This window comes from Mastomys coucha, unplaced genomic scaffold (genome assembly GCF_008632895.1).
Source record: "Mastomys coucha isolate ucsf_1 unplaced genomic scaffold, UCSF_Mcou_1 pScaffold22, whole genome shotgun sequence".
Taxonomy (NCBI): Eukaryota; Metazoa; Chordata; class Mammalia; order Rodentia; family Muridae; genus Mastomys; species Mastomys coucha.
The window spans coordinates 142,480,125-142,504,014 of record NW_022196905.1 but is presented as its reverse complement, the minus strand read 5'-3'; the positions used below and the strand labels follow the sequence as shown (position 1 = coordinate 142,504,014).

The 23,890-nt window shown below is 45.4% G+C and overlaps 1 protein-coding gene across 4 annotated transcripts in view; it reads right to left on the bottom strand.

Annotated features, from left to right (window-relative positions):
• Mtus2 (microtubule associated scaffold protein 2) overlaps positions 1-23,890 on the bottom strand; it is a 388,646-nt gene that overhangs the window by 221,956 nt on the left and 142,800 nt on the right. For all 4 annotated transcript variants that reach the window (XM_031338775.1, XM_031338773.1, XM_031338772.1 and 1 more), the window contains exons 2-3: positions 17,598-19,978; positions 12,954-13,194 (exon numbers count right to left, since the gene is read on the bottom strand). In XM_031338775.1, coding sequence (XP_031194635.1) covers positions 12,954-13,194; positions 17,598-19,760 — 2,404 coding nt within the window. In that variant the 5' untranslated portion in view covers positions 19,761-19,978. The remainder of the gene's footprint in view (positions 1-12,953; positions 13,195-17,597; positions 19,979-23,890) is intronic.

Here is a 23,890-nt window from a genome sequence, read left to right as displayed (position 1 = left end):
GAGGGAGAGAAGGAGGAGGGGGGAGGAAGGGGAGGAGAAGGGAGGGGAGGAGGGAAAGGGGAGGAGGGAGGGGAGGAAGGGGAGGAGGAGGGTTCAAGTGGGTACTGCTGGTGATGATTCACAGATATACATGCAGCAAAACATACACATAAAATAAAAATAAATTTAAAAAATTTTGAGACAGGGTCTTGTCTGGCTATAGCCTTGGCTGGCTTGGAATATGGTATGCAGATCAGGCTAGCCTTCAACTCAAGGGATCCAACTGTCTCTGCTTCACAGTGCTAAGACTAAAGGCATGTGTTACCACACCCAGATAAATAAATAAATCTTTAAGAAAAAAAAGGGGGGGAATAAATTCTTATCAATAGTTATGGTTCGCTAGCACTTTTTAATATCTAGGCCAGAAAAGAAAATAAGTGAGAGTTACTTATTGTATGGGGTGGGGGAAGGTGTGTGTGTGTGTGTGTGTGTGTGTGTGTGTGTGTGTTGTTGTTGTTGTTGTTGTTGTTAGCACTGAGAGCTGTGAACAATATAAAGTTTTAAGAAAAAAGAACACTGAAAAATGAGAAATAATCTACAAGACCAAATAATCCTATCTATGCCCTATTTTTTAATTGAGATTGTAATCTTAAGTTTGACATCTTCTGATGACTTAAATGAGTCACACACATTCTGGAGTAAGGGCTGGAGAGATGGCTCAGCAGTGAAGAGCACTGGCTGCTCTTCCAGAGGACCCAGGGTCAACTCCCAGCACTTCCAAGGCAGATTGCAGCTGTCTATAAATCCAATCCCAGCCTATCTGACACCCTCTGCTGACCTTTATGGTCACGGGGCATGCAGGTGGCACACAAACATACGCACAGGCAAAACACACATAAAACTAAATAATTATAAATAAATAAATAAGCCATTTATGGAGTACTGGAGTAAACAGGATTCGATGCCTAAGTCTGCATTTTTGTTAGGTATAAACATCAGCTAAGATGATCCGGTTTAAAGCAGGTTCAGAAACATCACTTGGCTTATTTCCCTCTGTACCAGAGCAAAACAATGACTGGGAGATATATGGGCCAGAACCTTTCTGTCAGAGATGGGAACTGCAAGTTGAGAGATGGAGAATGAGCACAAGACTGAACAGAAGAAAACAGCCAGAGGCACAATGATACAAGTACTGCAAATGGCTGTGCACAAACAGGAGCTGTCGGGAAAGATGGGCTGAACATAAGGTGACCTTGTGCTAGCCAGGGATCACTTGATCCTAGATCTGTCTAGGGCATCAAGCTGCCAGCCGCTGCATTACAAACACGGCTGAGGAACAGCACTCAGATCTCATTCACTTTAGTGCTTTTCAGGGTTGGCTGCGGCAGATCCAACTCCAGTCCACAGGCGTGGAACGATCTGGAGTGGATTCTGCAGACTCATCTGTTCCTGATCAGCAGCTTTGGCAGTTCAGAACGGAAGAGGAATGAACTCAGCGGCTGCATTTGCTAAGCAAAGTACTCAAACATTATGCAGCGAGAACAAAGAAAGACCTCTCCCCCAGATTAGATTTAAAAGCCCAGTTTTCCTTAAAGCCTTTACAGTCACAAGACTGGAAATGCTGTGGCCACCAACACTTACTTCATTTAAGCAGAAGGGAAGACCACCGCCAGCTTAAGTGGGGAATACCTGGGCTTTTAAATTCTTCCAATGAAAGTTGCTTTCAAACAAGAGCTGCTACATTTCAAGTGGCAACATTGAAACTCAAAGCCAACAGTCACCCAGTATTTCCCATTAAGCACTTTCTACACTTAAACCTCAAACAAGAAAGAGACATGTACTTACTGAGCCAGGTACTCCAAGTATTCTGGAACATAAAACTCAGGTAAAGGTCCCTGACTGCTAAGGAGGAGGAGGAGGAGGAGGAGGAAAGAGTGTGTGTGCTGCAGTAAAGAGGGCGCTGGGATTGCTGCAGAGGAAGCAGCCACTGACCTTCATCCTGGGAAGCCAGGTGAGCAGAGACATAGGCCCAAGGGCAGGCCAGGAAAAAAAAAAAAACGTGCAGAGCATGGAGACTCTCTTGTAGGCACAGGATGCCCAGTTCCCAGGTTCTGACCACCACCTCCAGACCTGCCAAGCCCCAGCATGAGGGACATAGATGCCCAGAGAATTAGCACAAATGAACTCAAGTTCATCCCGCACAACCACAAGTGAATGATTACAGAGAACTTGGGAAAATCTTCCAGCATGAAACAGAACAAAACCAACAACAAAGAAGAAAGACTGCCCTGGAGACAAGGAGACACTAACATCCTTTAAAAGTCACATCCTTCATATGAGAAGATGCTGCCATGATAACATAAAGAGGATGTGCTAGGAGAGAGGCTGGATGACCCAGAAAGCATTCTTAGAAATCATCATTGGGAAAGCAGAAGTTCAGCAGAGGGTGAGAAAGGAATCCAGCTTAGTTTAAAACACTGAAGGAACATTTGGCAGAGAAATGATGCAAATAAAAGGCAATGGTCCACACCAAATTAAAAAGAGATGCAGGGAGAGATAAGTGGAGGAAGAGAGGGATGGAGGGAAAGGGGAGAGAAAGGGAAGGAAGGAGAGAGGTGGACAAAGAGGCAGGGGCAGATAGGTCAAGAAATGGCAAGAACACAGCTTGACTGACCAGCGGTGAGGAGACCCAAGTCTTTATTGAGCTAATGCTTAGCAAGATGACTTCTCCCTGGTTTCTGACATGTGTATCCTTATATGTACAAATGCTTGTGCACGCACCACACACACACACACACACACACACACACACACACACATCACACCACACATACCTGGAAATCCTAAAAATAGCAATGGGAAGAGAGGGTTATAAAATGCATGGGGTGGGGGGGTGATCACTGTCACCCACATCAGATTGGCATAATAGTTTCTCTTGATCAACAACAGAAGTTGTTACATCTTACAAGGAAACTGTTTTCAGCCTTGAAAATTTCTTTTAATATAGTGAATGAAGACTAAAAAACATCTTCAGAAATGCAGAACTCTGCCACGGAGCTTTCTCTTGTCTGTCTCTCTCAGTCTCAGTCACTTTTTCTGCGTGTCTCTGCCTATGTCTCTGTCTGTCTCTCTCGAACTTAATTACTGAGGATGTACTTACACACACAGACCATTGTTTTGAAGCCTCTGGTAGGCCTGCAAACTGAGAACTACAGAGAACAAAATACTTACCTCCAGTCCCAACATCAAAAGAAAAGAATAAGATCCACAAATGTCTTCAAGGGCACACACCCAGGAACTTCCCTCTGGGCCCCACCTTCCAAAGGTCTCAATATTGCAATCATGGAGACGAACCTTCAACACATGGACCTCAGGGGCTTGTCAAGTTCCCAAACTATGGCACACCCCCTTGGACTCTATGAAAGCCCCAAGAAAAGACACTGTGCTGGGTTCATACATACTCACAAACAAAATAGACCTCTTGAGGCTCCACAGTATCTCACAGCCAGAGCCAGGCATATGAGTTTCCAGAACATTGGTCCTATTTTTATAAGGTAATAACAATTACAGAAGGGTTGACTAACATCCTAGATTTTGTTACACAGGTGAGCTGGGACTGACATTACTGATCCTTGGCTTTTCTTCATTATCCTTTCCCTTCCCAGTCTATTCTGAAGTGAACTTGGCCTACAGGGTCTGGAGGCTAATTATACATATAGATTTAACTAGAGTAGGGGGATATTCGTGTATGAGATTAAAAATTAATCATGCGTGTGTTTCTGGAAGAAATTAGAAATTGAACTGGCAGGGTGGGGAGAGCAGAGCCTTTTTCCAGTGGGTGTGGGCATCAGTCAACCTGTTGAGCTCTGGAAAGGACCAGGAGACTCAATTCCCCCTGCTGAGCTGCTTGAGCCAGGAGATGGGTCTTCCCTGGTGCTTGGACCACCATCTTCCCTGAATCTACACCCTGCAGAGAGATGTCATCACAATGATGCTCAAGCTACATATATCCTAGGTTTCGGGGTGACTAAGGTACTGAAGAAGGAACAAGAGACAGAAGAGGACTCATAGGTGACAGTGAGACACTGCTACTGGACGCAGTGGCAGGAACATCTGCAAGTCAGAGGACACACACTTGAACCTGGCTTTGAGCTAGACTCAGGAAGACTGCCTGCCATAATGCGGTATAAAGAGCCACTTCTTCCTAATAATTTTTTTCCTCTCTCATTGGTTCTGAGTCTCTGAGAAACATCAGCTAAAGCAGGGGGTTAGTGAAATCTAAAGCCTCTCCTGATCTCCATCCCTGCCTCCACCCCCATCTTAGCTGGGCTCTCCTTGCTAGTGTCCTGAAACAGCTTCCTGAAGAGGACTCGTCTTGCTTCTTCTTGACAACCCCATCCAGTCTTCTTCTCCCAACTTCCATCCAATCTCACCTTTGAACAAACAAGTATGATCTTGTCTGCACTTACTTCAAACCGTTGAGGGGGACACAATCTTGCTTTTGAGGTAAAAGGCAGAGTCCTTAGCACAGTTTGGGTCTCTCCAGGTTTCTCTAGTCTTTTTCTCTTCCTGCCCTAGTGTTTGACACTGAAGCCACAACAGCCTTCGTGTGAACCATCCCTTGGGCCTGACCACACTCTCTTCCACTTGTGACATGCCCTCATCCCTCACACTTCAGACCCATGGCTCGCTCATTCCCCCCCCAATATATATATGTACACACACACACACACACACACACACATATACATACATACACACACACACACTCATATACTCATGCAGGCACATACACATAAGAATAAATGAATCAATAAAATATTTAAAGATACCATAGGAAAACCTCAGTGGAGTCCTTGCCCTGAGTGTATAAGGCACTGGGTTAAATCTCCTGCAAAGGAGAAATTAAAAGATGCCAAAGGAGCTGCAATTAGGCCATGTTCCCTTCTGCCATCTCAGTAATGCATCCATTTGTCCTACACGGGTGTTTCCCATCTGATTCAATCCACATTGCAGATACCACAGTGAAGTATAACTTCGATGTCAATAAATTGCTCTCTTAACTTGCATGTTCCTTTTTTACTCTATTCTCCTCTCATTTGCATTTGAAGAGTCATTGCCTTTGCCTCCTAACCCAAGATGCATCCTTCCCCACGTGACCACACGTGGGGATCATTCCCATCTTTCCCCAGCACCCCAGGAGGATTAGCGCCAAGTTCTCTCCCAGCTCCTCCCTCTCTTCCCTATTCCAGATCGTTTGCAGGAAGCATCTCCTCCCACACTCTGAAATGCCACCCCTGTCTCTAGCTTGCACCCCTGGTTCTTTTCTGCATTTGCTAGTATTTAAAAATCATTCTCTTCTGTTCCTATTTCCTCACTTTTCATTCATGCATCACCCCGCTAATATGTGACTTTCGCCCCTGTGTTTGACTAAAAGTGTTCTCTCAAAAATAGGTCACCAACTGCTGCCTAATTTCCTGTCTCAACAGCCTCTTAGGGCTGTTTTTGCTTGTCCTGCCTCCTATGGAACCACGAGGGTCACTTCCGGGTTGGTTGGTCACTTCCTTCTTCAGAAGCTTTGCTGAAGACCCCCCACATTGCTTTCTTGTGGTCTCCTTGGCCCCTCCCCCAGGGCTCTGTCTCTTGCTGACTTTCTGCTTCTGTTGCCTCTGAAATTGGTTAACCTCCTTTCTTGCCTAACTCCTAGATTTACCTTGTCTCTCTTTCTCCTGAATCCATTCATTCCTTTCTCAATGCCTCAGGACACATCCATGGGGTAGCCCAACATTGAATCCTTGCCTAAGGTTTCTCTGTAGCCACGATTACTTGTTTTAGAAAGTCCAGTCTAATGTCCACAGGAACCTCAAATTCCCATGTGTGAGTGAATTGTCTGCTAACACCCCCAATGCTACAACAGCTTCACTAGGATCCCTCTAGAGTTGGAGTCCCTATAACGAATCTGGATCCTACGAATGGCCTTTCTCTTTCCACCTTTTCCCTTTCCCAGATTGATAAACCCCTATGTATCCTTCCAAATGCAGCACAACTCACTTTGTCTACTGCACCCTTCCTGACCCACTCCCTGCTCACACAGGTAATGCATTCTCACTGGGTCACTAGCAGATACCTATCACATCTATGGCAATTATTAATTTAACTGTTTGTATCCCACAAAGTCCAGCACTGTATATTTGTGTATCCTGAACACAGACTAGCACCCAGCCTATAAATAGATCTCAGAGAAACAGGAACAGGGCTGGCCACCTCAAAGGTTCTCAAGAAACAGTGGCCATTCAGCCAATTACAGCCCAGGGAGCAGCCACTGGTCTTAGCAAACTCTGCCTGGTTTTGTCTGTCTGTACTTCATCAAAATAGCAGAATTAAGCAACTTCGGCTGAACTAGAAAGCTTAACATGTTGAATGCCCAGCCCTTGGCTGGTCCTCCCCACTTCAAAAGACCCACAAGCTCATCACTTCTTGATGACTATGGAAAAGCACCAACCAAGTACTGCTGCAGGGTAGCCATAAGTAATTAACTCAACAGATACCAAGCTTCCTCCTGTTTCTTTGAAAATAATATTTCTAACTCATTCTTTGAAAAAATTTCAAGCATGTATATATTTTTATTATATCCCATCACCTGCTACCTCCATTCAGCTCTCTGCCATGACCCACCAACATGCTTTTCCCTTTTGAAAATTATTCTTAAGGATGCATTGTGTCCGATTGGTGCTGCATATGTAAGCATGGATGGGGGCCATCCACTGGGGCAGCCCACCAATAATCATAGACCCAAAATAAAAGGGTGCCTCCCCTCTCAGTAGCTAAGAGCCCCATAGCTATTCCTGGAGGCACCACCGTGAAGTGGAATGTAGATACTGTCAATAAATTAACTCAGGATGGCTTCTGGTTGTCTTTACTCTATTGCCTCTCATTTGCATCTGAAGAGTCACTGCATGGGGGTAAGGCTGGGCAGCCCGGCCCCCATACATACTGGACTTATGCCTGGTTTGGTCTTGCGTAGGTCTTGTGTATAAACTACAACTGTAGTGAGTTCATGTGCTTGAACGGGTCGTGATACATGCAGGGAACAGCATTGTACAGCTCCTGCCCTACCATCTGCTCTTCTGGTCTGTCTCCCTCCCGTCTCCCCTCCTTCTTCAGTGGTTACTGAGCCTGAGCCCAGGAGTGATAGATGCAGACGGCCCACCCTTAGATGAGTCTTCACAGTTGCTTAGTCTTCAAATCCTTCTCTTCTCATAGGATGCACACGGTAGTGGGGTGAATGCTAACAATTCTATAAAAGCCAAATAAGACACTGGCAGACCTTCGTAAAAAGGGCAAAGGAAACACAGCATATGATGGGTCAGAAGTTCCTGGTTGGGGCGGGGCAACTGTACCAGGTATGGTCAAGGCTGTATGCCTCTTGTGCACAGAGACACGGATGACAGATCCTAAGAGATGAGACAGAGATGGCCTTGGAGGGTACTGTGGGAAGTAAGGGCCTCAGTAAGTACAAGACTCACAGTCAGAAAGAGTACAGCGGTCCTGAAGCGATGGGGGCCACAGTGGGCTGTGTATATTGAAAAAAGAACATATTGTGTTGTATTAAGAGATCCCAAGAGGTTCAAAGGAGAAGGCAAGGGGGAAACCTGGCCCTGAAGTTTGGCATCCGAAGAGAGGGTTCCGATTAGCCAATGGTCTTCTGAGGATCAGGTGCCTGATCAGCAACTGAATGCTTTAAGATCTGTCATTAATCTCATTTCAGAGGCAAAGGGGCCAGGGCTCAGAAAATGTGTGCCTAATGAAAGGGACCTGAGAAAGGGGACCTTTCTCATGGACCCTGTGGTGGTTTCAGTATGCTTGGCCCATGGGAAGTGGCACTATTAGGAGGCATGGCCTTATTGGAGGAGATGTACCCTTGTTAGAGTGTGTCACTGTGGAGAATAGCTTTTGAGGTTTCACATATTATGCTCGAGTCTGGCCAGCAGACCCTCCTCCTGGACACTGCAAGAGACAGTCTCCTTCAGCTGCCTGCAGATCAAAATGTAGCACTCTCAGCTCCTTCTCTAGCACCATGTCTGCCTGCATGCTGCCATGTTGCCTGCCATGCTGATAGTGGACTTAGCCCCAATTTAATGTTTTCTTTTTATATGAGTTGCCCTGGTCATGGTGTCTCTTCAAAGCAATAGAAACACAAACCCTGAGAAAGACAGACCCTGAGAATCTTTCTCTCTCCCTCTCCCTCTTCCTCTCCCCTCCCTCTCTCTAACTTGTGCAATGTGGACCCTCAACTCAAAGCTACAGTGCTCACAAAAGCAAGGTGTCCAGGCTGGGTGGACAGAAAGATGCTTCATCGGCTAAGAACACTGGCTACTCTTGCAAAGGACCAGGGTTCAGTTCCCAGCACTCAAATGGTGGCCTCACAACCACCTGCAACTCCAGTTCCAGGGGATCTGATGCCCTCTTCTGGCCTCTGAGGGTACTGCATGTATGTTGTGCACAGACATACATGCAGGCAAAACACTCATGCATAAAAACATAATTTGAAAACTAAGGTGTGGTGTTATAAAATCTGGAAACTATGAAAAGTGTAAATAATGTATTCATATTCTTATCTGAGAGCTCTTGTACTGTGCAGGCATGGGAGAGCAGCTTCCTCACACCTCCTGTACCATGGCCTGTGTTCACAACAGAGGACCTTTCAAGTCTCTGTTTTGAAACCTCAAGGTTTCTAATCCCTCACCAACAGACAAAACAACAGAAACTACTTAAGTTAGCCTGGCCCTGAAATTTCCTCACTACCTGGCCTCAGCTTACCCTTCTGGTTTTGTTCCCAGTGACACCCAGCCCCCACACTCTGTTCCCACCCACAGAAATGGCCTGATTCCTGAAAATTCCAACTCCCTAGTACTTGCCATGCTTGCCCTACATGGGCCTTCACACTGCACTGCGTCTACCCTATGAAGTCACTCGGGCCTGGCTCCTGTTCCTCCAGGAAGCCTTCCATGGATGTCAATCAGGATAAGCTGTCCCTAGCCGGTCTACTCCTTTGAAATGCTGTCCCACCACACACACACACACACACACACACACACACACACACACACACACACACACTGCTCTGCACACACCCAGTGCTGGAAGCAGCTCCATGACAGACATGACAGATTCTCTGGGTACCCTCATCTTTCCTGAGCTGGGCTCAGATCTGAGGAGGCTGAGGAAAGTCCTGCTGTCATCAGGAGAAACCCAGCAGAGCTTCCCCACAGCTACTAAATGCATCAAGACTAGCTTTCTCATGCCAAGCAGAACATTCAAAAATGGTCATTTGTTTCAGTACAGTCTTGGGAGAGAAAAATAACATTTTAATTTTAGACTTCTTATCCAGAGATACAGAGCACAGCCTCTATTATGCTAAGTTTGTAGCGATAGTGGCAGCAGCAGCTGGACAGAGCTGGTTCAAAATATTCTAATTCCATTTATTTGCTTTTCAAGACACGTTAATAATTTTAAAACATGGTGAGATTCACCCTGTTTGTTTGGTTTTTAAGTCTCTGCAAGAAAGGCTGCAGGACATGTGAAACTTCAAAATAAATTTTATTTTAATAATCGGAATCTATAGCACAGTTTTCTATATCTTGAGAGAAAAGTTTTCCAATTTAGCTGATTCAATTTCTCTAGCTATTTATAGAATGAGGTTTTTATCGTCCATCCTTCAAAAAGATTTTGCTTTCAACGCCTCAACTACTCCTAACAGAAAATATTACATTCAGTTCTAGCATCACCTCATATAAAAGCACTGTGCTTTCAGGGAAAAAAAAATATGTATTTCAAGTACATTTGCCATGCAGGCAAATAACATTTCGCCACACTGTACAGTGGGTAGGTTAACGGGTTCTGCATGTTGGGGGCCATTAAAGATTTGTTTTTGAGGAAAGAATGTAAAAATATAGAGCTTTTTAAAAAGACAGTGCAGAGAAGTAGGGTCTTCTCACATTCCAGAAATGGAGGTTCTAACAGTAAACTTCTCTGTGGAGAGCCATGGCCCCAACTGAGCGGGCTTCATGCTACATGAAGGGCGGTGAAGCCCCTCTTTGCTCTGAGCATTCAGACATCTTGAGTTTCACACTCGGGCCAGAAGATAGCAAAAATTTGGTGGTTTTTGTTTTTGTTTTTGTATTTTGTTTGTTTTGTTTTGTGTTTTGTTTTTTTAAGGCAGGGTTTCTCTGTATAGCCCTAGCTGTCCTGGAATTCACTCTGTAGACCAGGCTGGCCTCAAACTCACAGAGATTCATGTGCCTCTGCCGAGTGCTGGGATTAAAGGCATGGGTTACCAGTGTCCAGCTCAAAAGTTTGGTTTTAAGCATCACTGTGGAGTCAGAAAAAAGCTAGAACCTCAAAAAAACAAAACAAAAACAAAACCAGAAATGATTTAAGAAGGAAAGAAAGCCCTTGGGTTCATTGATTCTTTATGTAGTCACACTCTTTTGAATGTTTCTCATCAGTCTGAGGATATAAAATGGAAAACCTAACAAAACCGAGGGAACAAAATTTTGAGATGTTATTAGGCAGTCAAGGAAAAAAAATTCTCACAACTCACACAAGCTTGAGTTTGTTCCATTTCACCACAACAGACCATATGAAGAGACTGTGTGAACAGACAATCACTCAGTAGACTCCAGATGTGCACCTATGATAGACTCCAGATGTGCACCTATTATACAGGTTGTTTGACTGTCTGCTCTCCAACCTACATCAAGGAGATCTTGCTTAAACAAGAAAGAGCTGAACTATGCTGTCCCAGCTCCAAGCCCTCCAATAGCTGCCTCTCTCAGTAACGGTCAAATCCCTGCAGTGAGGCTTTATATGACCTCAACTCCCAGGTCCCCATCCCATCCCTGCCTCTCTCCTCCCCCTCCTGACCTTTGCTTCCCAGTGGCCTTTGCGTTGGCTCCTCCCACTCCTTGGAACGCAATACTTCAGGTGTCCACCAGGGTTCCCTCCCTGCCCTCCTGTACAGAGAATCTCTTATGTACTGTATGGATGCAACACCTGTCAATTAAAGCTGATCTGTTCTGTAGCTGAGGCAGGAAATAGAAGGTGGGACATCCAACAGGCAGGAAGGACTCTGGGGGAGAGCCAAGTGCCGGAGGATTGGGTCCCAGCATATGTAACTAAAGACCAGGTAACTACGCATGTGGCAAAACTTAAGACTAGAATAATGGGATTATTGAATTACAAACCACTCAGGAAACAACCAAAGCTTTTGGCCTAGGTATTTGTAAAAATATTTGAGTCTTGGAGTCATTATTCCAGGAGCCTGGGGCCAGTAGGAAAAAGAAAGCCACCAGTACATCTCCCTCCCTCATCTCCCTTGGGGGATTGGCTTAAAGGACGCTTTCTTGGGAAGGCCTTTCTAATCCCTGTGTTTGAAGTGACAGGCCCCTTCCTTCTTTTCCAAAGCCTCCCCATCTCCCTCACTGTTTCGTTTTCTTCAATTATACTTATTTACTTCAATAGACCATGAAATTTACTGGCTTTTTTTTTTATTTTAACAAAGCATTTCCATATTTTAAAATTTAAATTCCCAGAGGGCAAGGATATTTCTGCGTGCTTATTTCTTTGCCCCGACATGGGGTGCTGTGCTGACAGCCCTCCAGAAACTACTGCCTACTGATTGACAAGCAGCAGACTTGTGCCCACTCTAAGCACAGCTAATTCTATTAAGATATACAGCTGCTGTGGGAATCGCCAATACAGAAGCTTATAAAAAAAAAAAATTAAGGCCATCAGTAACTCTCTGAGTACATGACAATTCACAAAGTAATAACTGGCAAAGAGATGGAAAAGTTTCTCTCCAACAATAATCGCAATGCTCGCTGGGCACGGTGACTCACATCTGTAACCCCAACACTCAGGAGGCAGATGCAGGAGTTAAGTTGAGCCCAGCCTGGTATGTATAGGGAGTTCTAGGCCAGTCAGGGCTACTTATGAGACTTGGCTCAAAACTAAAATGGTAAAACCCAACGGTTTCAAGAGAATGGGACTCTCAAGAAACTCTAGGGTGAAAATAACTGCTATAAACTACCTAGGCACACGTGCGCATGCACACACACACACACACACACACACACACACACACACACACACAAATATAGGCTGGAGATGGTGCCAGAGGTTAAGAGAAATTTGTCTTCCAGAGGACAGGGTTTGATTCCTAGCATCCACATGACAACTTAGAATGGTCTGTTAACTCCAGTGCCAAGATATCTGATGCCCTCTTCTGGCCTCAGTTGGCACTGCATGCAGGGTGGTACACATATATACATACATTCAGTCATACACATAAAATAAAGAAGATAAATAAATGTTTTTTTATGTTTAGATAGACTTTTACACAACAATTAATTCCAAATCATGTATCCTAAGAAAAACATTTATATTGCTTTACACAAAAATGTAAATCCGAGTATTATTTCAAGTACTATAAAACAAACAGAATCCAATTGGCAGTCATCACTCTGATACAACCGAGGACCCTGATCCCAGGGAATGGTGGTGCCCACAGTGGGCTAGGTCATTCCCAGATCAATTAACATAATGAAGACAACTTCCCATAGACATACCCACAGAACAACCTTATCTAGACTCTCTTCCTCACTGAGAGTCTCTTTCAGCAACTAAAACTAACCTTCAGAGCAAGTCTCCTGAGTGTACAGGAGTTTTAGGGAAGGGAGAAACTGGAAGAAGCCAGGAGGTGATAACAAGAGCCATGTCTTGTGACAGTGGCGTGGAAGATGACAGCAGCAGCAGGTGACTTCTCAAGGACATCTGTGTCTACAGACAGATGGAGGAGTAGGGAGTGGCTTCTCTTAAGGATTAGGGGCAATCATAAGAACACAACGATGACATTTCATAGTCAATATTTAAATGCACAACAGGAAAAGAGAGTCATGGTTAGACTTAAATACCTGAAGGATCAGAACCGTAGAAACTGGCAGCTGTTGCTAGTGATCCGGGCGGATGGATGGCGCTCGCTGAGGACCTCTGGCTTGCGATCAGAATTCTGCTCTTGGTGGATGGGAGACGGGACATTGCACCCAATCCCAGCTGAGGCTTAAGGAGCATGGCCGAGCGATAGAAAGTGGGAGGGACTTCATAGTGAGTATAGGGAGGAGAGCAAAATTCTTCTTTTCCAGGGTGGTCTGTGACCTAAGAAGTGAGATCAGAGAGAACTAATCATAGGCACGAGAGGAGATCCATGCTCAAACGATGAGCACTACCACAGGATTAGCTGCTTGCTCAGAGATCTGGTGCCACTCCCAGCCCAGTGTCCTCATCTCTGCAGTGACAGTGTAACAGTGTGAGCTCTTTAGTCTCTGCTGGTGGTAAGACTCCAGGGGAGAAAAAAGAACTCACTTTCAGGATTTCTTTTTAATTTCATTGTTTAAAATGCATTAAAATCTGAGTAGCTACTTATTAAATAAATAATGTCATGGCTGGAGAAAGGTTCAACAGTGAAGAGCAATTGCTGTTCTTGCAGGGGACAGGTGCTCTCAGCACCCACCAAGGTGGCTCACAACCCTCTGTGACCCAGCTCCAGGGGATCTGGTGCCCTCTTCTGGCCCCCTCAGGCACTGCACACACAACCCCATACCCATAAAATAAAAATAAATCTTAAAAACAAAATAAATAATGTTAATAAAAGAGAGAATTTATCAAATGTTCAAAAAATGATCAAAAGTGTTATTATACCTATGGAGAAAATGCATCATTTTATGCTCACTAATCTTATAATAAGTAAATAAACTATCATTTCATATTTGATAACAGAATATCTAAAAATAATTGTTCATAAGAGAAAAATGCCTTATCTGCAAAAAATAGAGAAATGAATAGGAAAAAGTATTGTAGGCCTGCACTGTGTATTTACATAATTAGAACCAGGTTCTGGGGCCAGTGGGATGGCTCAGTGGGTAAAGGTGCTTGTGGTTAAGCCTGATGACCTGAGTTCAATACCAGGAACTCAGACAATGAAAAGGAAGCACACATTCCTGCAAGTTATCTTCTGATTTCCACTCATGCTTTGCATGTGTGCACGTGCGTGCGCGCGCACACACACACACACACACACACACACACACACACAGTACACATGCACACGCACGCGCGGCTACATGCTCTCAGGAATGTTTGGGTAGATTCCTCTGGGATAACAGACCTAGGGATGAATTCTGAGGTCTGCTCATTTCAGAGTATGTATCAGCAGTGTCTACACACATGTACTTGTTAAATAAAGGAACTGTGTTTCCCTCCACCATCCTCGGTTTAGTAACATTACTGTTAATTTCTCCTGTACTTAAGAGAATTAACAGAATACAAACTGTATAATCATATTTATGTAATATCATATTTATATACATAAAAATGTATACATGTAATTATACATATATGTACATATGTGTAAGTATAATATAGAATGTAGTTATGCTGATATATACACATCCTGTTCTCAGAGTATCTGCTCTCATGTGATTTGGGACTTTGTGGTCCTGAGGATTGGGGGTCTTGCACATGCTAAGAAAGCTCTTTGCCCCTGGCCTGTTCCCAGTTCACTGTTCCTTTATATTAAACAAGCATAAAAGAGTGGTGTGGTCTATTTATGTTATAATAAAAACACCAGTACTGGGGCAACATCTAGGTAGATACATCTATTAATTAATTCTGCTCTGAATCCTAATTTATTTTGTATGTCAAGCTGCTATGTGTTCAGGCACTATAAATATCTCCCAACATCTCTTAATAGGGGCTCTAAAAGCTTTGATCCAAGCTTTTGAAGGCACAAACCCTATTTTGATCCCCTTTTAATGTCCAAATAGATACAATGTTCTTTAAAATACATCACTGAAACAAAAGATTATACATTTAAACTTTCATTATAATCACATTGTGAAATATGCATGGTGGTTAGACTGTACTCAGGGTAGGGTGAATCATATCCCCTCGAGAGAAGGTTCAACATCTGCGCTCTGATGAAATTTTTATCATCATCTATTGTCTTTCTATCCGTCTCTGACTTCTCTCTTCTAGACCCTTCATTTTTAACATTTTGGGGTATCACTGTTATGAGCATACACACAAGGAAATTCACATCATTTCAGATCTCCATAAGTAAGGATTTTAGAACTGCAGTATGCTGATCTGATTATTTGAAAAATGGACAATTTTCAGAGCTCAAAGTCCATAAAACTCTGTCATTCCATAGCAACTCTAATGATTTCAGCTTTGCTGAGTAACCTTTTTCAAAATGCGAACATCTGAAATGTCCTCTATAGGCTCCTGCACTTGATTCCAAGATGGTGACACTGCTACTGCAAGCAGAGGACACTGTAAAAGGTGGGGTCTACATGACACAAACACACCTCTACAGATGAACCTTGAATACTTCACCCACCCAACCAGTCTTCTCTGCTTCCTGGTGCACACTAGGTCCACTGCAGCCACAGGCTCCTCCCGCAGCCAGCAACCCTGACCACACAGCCCCAGCACAGTGCCCTGAGACTCTCTGAGACCACAAGCTTCCTGTCTCTAGCATCCTTAGGATGAGGCAATCCTACAGCACTGCTGTCTGGTATTTTGTCTAAGTGACAATAAATAACAAGCACAAATTCGTTTACAAGGCGAAAAGCATGCTTTTCATGTCTAGTTTATGCATTTTTAATTAAAGAGGGGAATCCTACCCTTCTTTCATCTTTGTGACCAAACAGAACAGGTTCTGTGGTTATGGAACAAGCATCTGTTGAGCTCCTTCTCCAATGGGGCATTTGTAGAGAAAACTCGGAGTCAACAAAAGACTCCTCAGATTTCCAACGCAGTCCTAAGATCAAATGGTATACGCAAACAAATTCTTCCTGCTGTGGCTCCCCTCCTGCTCGGCCCTGCCCTGTTTTCACTAGGTTTCTTTGGCATGACTTTTCTCTGGGGAGATATAAATATATTAATATATGCTCTCAAACTGGCACAGCATCAAGAGCTCCCAAAATGACTCCTTCAAGGGGCTGGAGAAATGGCTCAGGAGTTAACAGCATTGGTTGTTCTTCCATAGGACTTGGGTTCAGTTCCCAGCACCCACATGGCAACTCTTGACCCTCTGTAACTTCTGTTCCAGGGATATGGCACCACCTGCTGGTCTTCTTGGGTATAACATGCACATGGTGCACAAAACCACATGCAGGCAAAGCACACACACAAAGTTTTAAATAGCTACTTAAATCTCATCTTGTTTGATGAGTAAAATGAACTTATTAGAGGGTTACTCAAATGTGGACAGCTGTATTTTCCTGATGTCAGTAACGCTCCATCTATGAGACCACATGCTCTATGGCTTTAAGTCAGAATTGATAAAACAAAGCTCAGTTTGAAGTGCTAGCTAGTTTTTAAGTCATGGAGCTGACTACAGGCTCAGACAGCAGGAAGCATAGACAAGGCCAGACTCTAAAGTCATTTACTGATGTGTATTCCATCTCAGCCTTCGTAAGGATCCTGCTGGCTTTGACAAACACCGCTTAGCTGTAGGGACAATGTCTTGATTTGCCACAGGCTGGCACAAAGAATAACTAACGGACAGCTTGCTACAAGATGGCGCCAGTATGACTCTCTGTTGAAACAACCAAAACCAACTTGCAGAGGGAAGGTTTTATTCACCTCATGCTTCAAGGCCCCAGGCCATTGTGCAGGGAAGTCAGGGCAGGAATCAGGAAAGCAGAAACTGACCTTGGAGGAATTCTGCTTACTGGCTGCTCCCCAAGTTTTGCTTAGCCCACTTTTATACCCCAGGACCACCTGCCCAGGTGAAGCTCAGTGCACAGGTAACATGCAACAAAATGTTAGCCATTACTACTGTCCTTACTGCAAACAAAAAGCCCATGCCCAACATATTCGTCCATGCTATTTGTGTGTGTGTGTGTGTGTGTGTGTGTGTGTGTGTGTGTGTGTTAATGTTAAGATTTTCTATTGTATTTTCTGGCACAGGGTTACACTCAGTTGCCCAGGCTAGCCTGGGACTCTTTCATTCATAGCCTCATGAATGCTAGGACCACAGGCATGTGCCACCAAATCCAGCTCACCACAAGTCTTTCTCCAGAGTCAAATACTCCACACTAAAGGATTAGCCTCCTTAATTTGAATACTCTGCTTACTTTAGCTTTTTCCTTGCTTTGACCTGGCTCATATACATCGCCACTCATGTCATTTAAGGTGGAAGCTGGCTTACATGAGCCCTTACCTAATTCCACACGTCTCGTGCTCAGTAAAACTTGAATGAACCTCCTTAGATATTAGGACCATCTCAACCTGCCTATCACACTGTGTTCTAGGCAGTCATTTCCCAGGCCCAAGTATACACTTTGGTAGCAGTAGCAGTGTATCCCTGAGCATCTGCAGTTCACTTACAGAGGACATTTTGTTTCCAAATTTCACACACACACACACACACATACACAAACAAACAAACAAAAAAACAAAACAAAAAACAAAAAACAAGCAAAAAAAAAAACCCAGATGTTAAAAAAAAAAACTACAAATGGATACATCATGTTACAATGATGTCCTCTTACCTCCTGCAGGAACTTCTCACTCATCTGACTGAAATGGTGGGCTGGGGGCTTGATCCCAGACACCATCAGTCCAGAAGGGAAGACCCTTGGCTTCTGCAAGTCAGGTTTCAGTTTCTCGTACATGTTTGCAGACTGCTGAAGGTCACGGCTCGATGCCTTCTCTTCTTGAGGAAGAGGCATGCCACATGCAGGAGGGGCATAGGGAAGCCCCACAGGGACCAGTGAAGCATCTCCCTGACTCAGTGCCTGGGGGTTCCTGCGTATGTAAGTGATGATCTTGGGCCTCACATGTTTGGGTTTGGGCATGAGGATGGGCTTTGTCTCTGTCCTTTCTTCCATTTTCTCCATCTCCAGCTTCTCCAGTGCTTCCTGGGAGGAGGATGTGTCCTTGGGATGTGTAAGAGGCTTGGGGATCCCACTGGGGCAGGTGGTCTTGTCAGGCACTTTTGGGGATGTGTTCAATACCTGCCTACTATCAGTGGGGGCTGAGGCCACTGAGGGCGACCTTGTGTCTACACTGAACATGTTGAGCTCCTGAGAACTGCTACCTGGAGGAGTCGGATGATGAGTCAAGTTCACAGTTGTCTCTGGGTGGAGGGGAGCTGGGGTACTGAACACGGAATCTACTCCAGCTGGGGTGACGTCAGTATGGGCTGCATTTTCTAGAAGGTTCCTATTTTCAGCTATAGATGTTACCGTCTCTTTGCCTTTTCTGGCTTCCAAGTTGCAACCTTGAGGGCTCAAGGGCTCAGAGGTGTCAGTTCTGTTCCCTCCCACAGAAGGACCTGAGACCAACAATTTGGCACCTCCCGAGGTCCCGCTACCCAGCCTCTGCTCCTCCCCACTGACCTCAGAGGGCATGTTCTCGGTTGGATCATGAAGAACGGGAGCTACTTGTCCATCATCAGGTCCCTTTTGGCTGAATGCTGTCTCCTTCACCATCCTACCTGCACCGGCTGACATTTTACCGGTGAGTCTAGAACCTGCCTCTCCCGCGGGAGCAGCGCTCAATGCAGGGGTGGCTTGTTGGGACCCCTCCACACCAGCACTGACTCCAATCATTTCTTCCAGGCTGCTGCCTCGTCCTACTCCAAGCTGGTGGTGGCTGCTGTTCCCTTGACTCGTGGCTTCTCCGTATGCCTTCTCAAGTAGCTCCTTCCTCTCTACAGGTGACATACTTCTTTCCTCTTGACATCCAAGACCTTGTGCCTGGGCTGACGTTAGTCCTTCCTCATTCCTGGGTTGGATATATTTGAGCTCCACTTTGGGCTTCCCTGTTCCTTGACCTGAACACACATCTGGATGGCGGGGGCTGGGGTTTTCCTTCAATGCTGAAGCTGAACTGGGAGTCGATTCTGTGTGAGGGATGCTCCCGTAAACATCCAGGCCATGTGTCCCCTCCATCTTCGTGTCTGAGGGGCTGGACCCCTTGGCTTCTGAGGTAGATGGTTTAGGAAGATACACACTGTTCCCCTCTGAGGTACCTTCACCTGGAGAAAAAGCTTTCCCTGGAGAGTGACTGGCTGGTGTCCCTTGTGGCCCCTCCCCATGCCCAGGCACATGGCCCCAGGGCTCCAAGATGTCCAGCTGCACTGGCTGCAGGTTTGTCGGAGTGATGCTGCCAGCCCCAGCTGCTGAGCTGCTTGCTCTTTTCAGCTCTTCGTTGTCAAGGGTCTTTGCCAATTTGTCCTTGGGAACGTGCCTGGGAATCTCCGCATCCTTTTTAGCAGAAACCTCTGGACTGACTTGACCCACCGCATTCCTCCAGCTGGAAAGACCTGGTCCCTGAACATTCTGGGGGGCCTGCAGGGTACCTCTTTTTACTGTGTGTTCTTCACTCAGCAGCCTAGGGCCAGGCAGAGAAGCCTGAGACTCCCTCAGGCTGGTGGAGCCGGCCTGGGACCCTTTCCCGAAGCCCTGAAGGTGAAGGGGTTCCTTCTGGAAGTGGCTGTGGTATTGTGGCCTGCTTAAATTTGCATTTCCGATTTCATCCTCCAGATCACGCGACTTGGGCTCATCACAAGAGGAGCTGACCTCCAACATGATTTGATTGGCATTTGTATCCCCCGTCCTCAGAATCCTCTCATTATTATTCTTTGCTCCCTCTCGGTGATCTCGCAGCTGACCAAAACAGGATTTCTTTGGAGCGAGTGGGACACTCATGGTCACGTCTTCAGTGAGGGCTACTGGCCATGTGGTCTCCCTTCAAGCTGCAGGGCAACAGGCCACCATTACCTTCTTCGTCCTCCTCTGACAATGTCACATCTAGATACTTCTTTGAACCTCTTCAGATGAGTTTCAGAACCAACCACTATCTTGACACACAGTAGAACTCTTTATGTGCCATTGTTGTTCAGTGCAAGCCAGCTGGTTCACGAGACCTGGAAAGAAATCAAAACGTGCGCTTTAGAGTGAAGACAGCAATAATCATGAGCAAGAGATAGGCAGTAATCACATAGATGTGACTCTTGTTTCTATATTGTTATTTCATGTGTTTATCTCAAAATCGCTTCAAATAAAGGCTGTATCTAGCTAAATACATCCAAGCTGAAGCATCACAAGAATACATTTAGAATGAGATATATGGGGTCTTACATGTATGCTGTCTTTTTTTTTTCTTTTTCTTTTTTTTCGAGATAGGGTTTCTCTGTATAGCCCTGGCTGTCCTGGAACTCACTCTGTAGACCAGGCTGGCCTCAAACTCAGAAATCTGCCTGCCTCTGCCTCCCAAGTGCTGGGATTAAAGGCGTGCGCCACCACTGCCTGGCCATGTATGCTGTCTTAAACTTGTGTGTCTGTGTGTGTGTCAAGTTTGTGTGTGGCATATGTGTGTGTAGCTTCTTTGTGATATATGTGCTGTGTGTATAGTTTGTGAGTGATGTGGTGTGTGTGGTATCTATGTATGATGTGTGTGTGTGTGTATGTGTGTGTGTGTGTAGTGTGGTATGTATATGTACTGTGGTGTGTATGTGTGGTGTGTGGTGTGTGTGTGTGTATGTGTAGTGTGTGGTGTGGTGTATAGTAGTGTATGGTATGTGTAGTGTGTATGTGTGGTGTATTTGTATTGTGGTGTATGTGTGTGTGTGTAGTGTGGTATGTATCTATACTGTAGTGTATGTGGACATGTGTGGTGTGTGGTATCATGTGGTGTGTGTGGTGTGCTGTGGTGTGTAGTGGTGTGGTGTGTGTTGTATGTGGTGTGGTATAGTGTGTGTGTGGTACGTTGGGTGTGTGTGTTGTGTGTTGTGGTATGTGGTGTATGTGTGGTGTGGTGTGGTGTGTGGTGTATGTGTGGTGTGGTGTGTGGTGTGGTATGTGGTGTGTGTGTGGTATGTGTGTTGTGGTGTGTGGTATGGTGTGGTGTGTGGTATGGTGTATGGTGTGGTATGTGGTGTGGTGTGTGGTATGGTGTATGGTGTGGTATGTGGTGTGGTGTGTGGTGTGGTGTGTGATGTGTGGTGTGTGTGGTATGTGTGTTGTTGTGTGTGGTGTAGTGTCTCCTTTCTCCACGGCTGTTTTACTTCCTGGTATATTGCTGGTATATAGAGTTTTACTTTCTGGTATATTCTGGAATATAGAGTTTGCTATAATCTAAGAATATGAGATGAAAAATTCCAGAAACAAACAATCCATGGGTTTCAAACAAAGTACAGGTTTCAGTCACATGATAAACCATGTCCTGTCCCAGCTCTGTCATTTTGGGTTCTGGATCTTTCCTTACTTCAGCGTCCGGACACTCTACCTCCTTTCCTGTCACATGGGAGCTGTCTATGTTATCAGATCAAGTGTCACGTGAAGTAAGGTTTGAGTTTAGCAACCTGTGGCCATGTCACAGCCTCTACACCACTCCCTGCTGTGACGTCACAGCCTCTACACCACTCCCTGCTGTGACATCACAGCCTCTGTGCCACTCCCTGCTGTGACATCACAACCTCTACAGCACACCCTGCTGTGACGTCACAGCCTCTACACCACTCCCTGCTGTGACATCACAGCCTCTGTGCTACTCCCTGCTGTGACATCACAACCTCTACAGCACACCCTGCTGTGACGTCACAGCCTCTGCACCACTCCCTGCTGTGACGTCACAGCCTCTACACCACTCCCTGCTGTGACATCACAACCTCTACAGCACACCCTGCTGTGACGTCACAGCCTCTACACCACTCCCTGCTGTGACGTCACAGCCTCTACACCACTCCCTGCTGTGACGTCACAGCCTCTGCAGCACACCCTGCTGTGACGTCACAGCCTCTGCACCACTCCCTGCTGTGGCGTCACAGTCTCTGCACCACTCCCTGCTGTGACGTCACAGTCTCTGGACCACTCCCCGCTGTGACATCACAGTCTCTGGACACATCTATCCCTCCATCAAAGGCACTGCACCACCTCCCCACCATCGGCAGACAATATAACACAAGCCATTCTAAGAAGAAAGATCCCATGTAAATGATTTTCCTCCAGTACATTAAGATTCCTCTGCTTCATTACTAGCTAGTCAGGTGCTAACCTCATGCTGGGCCAAATGCATAAGCCACACTTTATCCCAGATCTGATGTGTATGAAAAAGGCATCCCTGTAAAGCTAAGCATCCCAGGGATCTTGAACTGCATCCTCACCAATAAGGGTAGACCACTGTCCCACAGCTGAGAACTGCCTGACCAGCAACCCTTCCCTTACTGCAGCGTCTCTCTCCACCCAGCCCCTATCTTCCTACCATTGTCCTTGCAAAATCTATAATAAATCTCTTTGCCATCCATTTCTTTTCCACCTATACATACATGATTTTTCACCTGTATGAAGTCCTTTCCTATAAGTCCTTGGTCAGCTTTGTTTTCTTATATCCACTGCCCCTGCTACACCCAGAACACACTAGCACAGTTGTGTCCATACCCGTCCTCTGGGACACATCTCCATTATCCGCTGCCACGCTGGTCTTTGTCTCTTCTCATAGCTCCCTCATAATCTCCATTTCCCACATATTCTCCCATCTCAACATGCCAGTAGCACCCCCCTCCCAGATGCAACTTGATTCCAACACAGCCCCTGACAGACTGAGCTGAACACAGAGGGACATGCCACAACTGCCCTTTCTTTCTTGTTTCCATTTTGAGAATGTGCTCCACTTGAAGATACATTTGTCCCCAGGGCACAAATACTAACAACAAGTAGGCAGATTGGAATGACAGTCATTTCAAAAGAAGCTGGACCATCTAGGCTGGGAGGTGAGTGTCCCAGTGAGTCAAGGACAGCAAGGAATTCCCAAGCACAGCCATCCACACAAGGACACCAGCTCTGGTCCTCTATAGGTGGATGTACAGATGCAAATCGGACTGAATAGCAGGAACAAACAAAACTGAATATCAGAAACCACAAAGCACAGTAGAACATGCTAGAAAGTGGCAAACGCCCATAAAATCAGTGTGCCACTAGAGAAAGCTCTGCTGTGTCTCGGTTTCCTTTTCTTTTCTTGTTTTGTTTCTTTTTTAAAATATATTTCTTTTATTTGATGTGTATGGTCATTTCGCCAATATGTATGTCTGTGCACAATGTGCATGCAGTGCCCTTGGGGGCCACAGTTACAGGTGGTTTTGAGCCCCTTGTGTCCATGCTGGGAATTGAGCCTGGGTCTTCTGCAAAAGCAGCCGCAGCTCTAAATGGCTAAGCCATCCATGTCTCCAATCCAACACTGGATGTTTTAAACACCATCATTAAAATTTAATAGGATCACTGTAACATAGGCATCCATTGTTGGTCAAAATGTCCTTACAGAGGATATGGATGCAACAAAAGTACTGCATTCTTCTATCTGCGGCCATCTTTAACCACTGCACAGGTTCAGCTGTCTACAGCTCACAAGCTCAGTGACTGTTGGGCGCCTTATCTAGAAGCTTCTTCAATTAGGGCGTTATCTGCTTTTGAATCATGAAATAGGCTGATGACACCTGGATACTCACACATAATCTCTTCATCTGTCTTAGATTCCAGGTTCCTGCCAGCTATGCTTGGTCTGGCAATGTAGCCTGTAAGTCACTCTAACACAATGAGAAACTCAGTCGATTTGACCCCATGTCATCTTCAATGTTGTCCTGAGTCACCTGACTGAATGACAGGCTAGATCCAGAGTCCCCAGCTCAATGGTCCTTCTGTACTTAAACACTCGTACAGTTTTACTTAAAATTCACCTGTCCTTCCTACCAATAGCATCAAACTCCGACTCAAAGGCCACTTTTCCCACGAGGTCTCCCTAAACTCCTTCTTCCTCCTCCCAGAAGCTGCTAAACAGAGTCAAC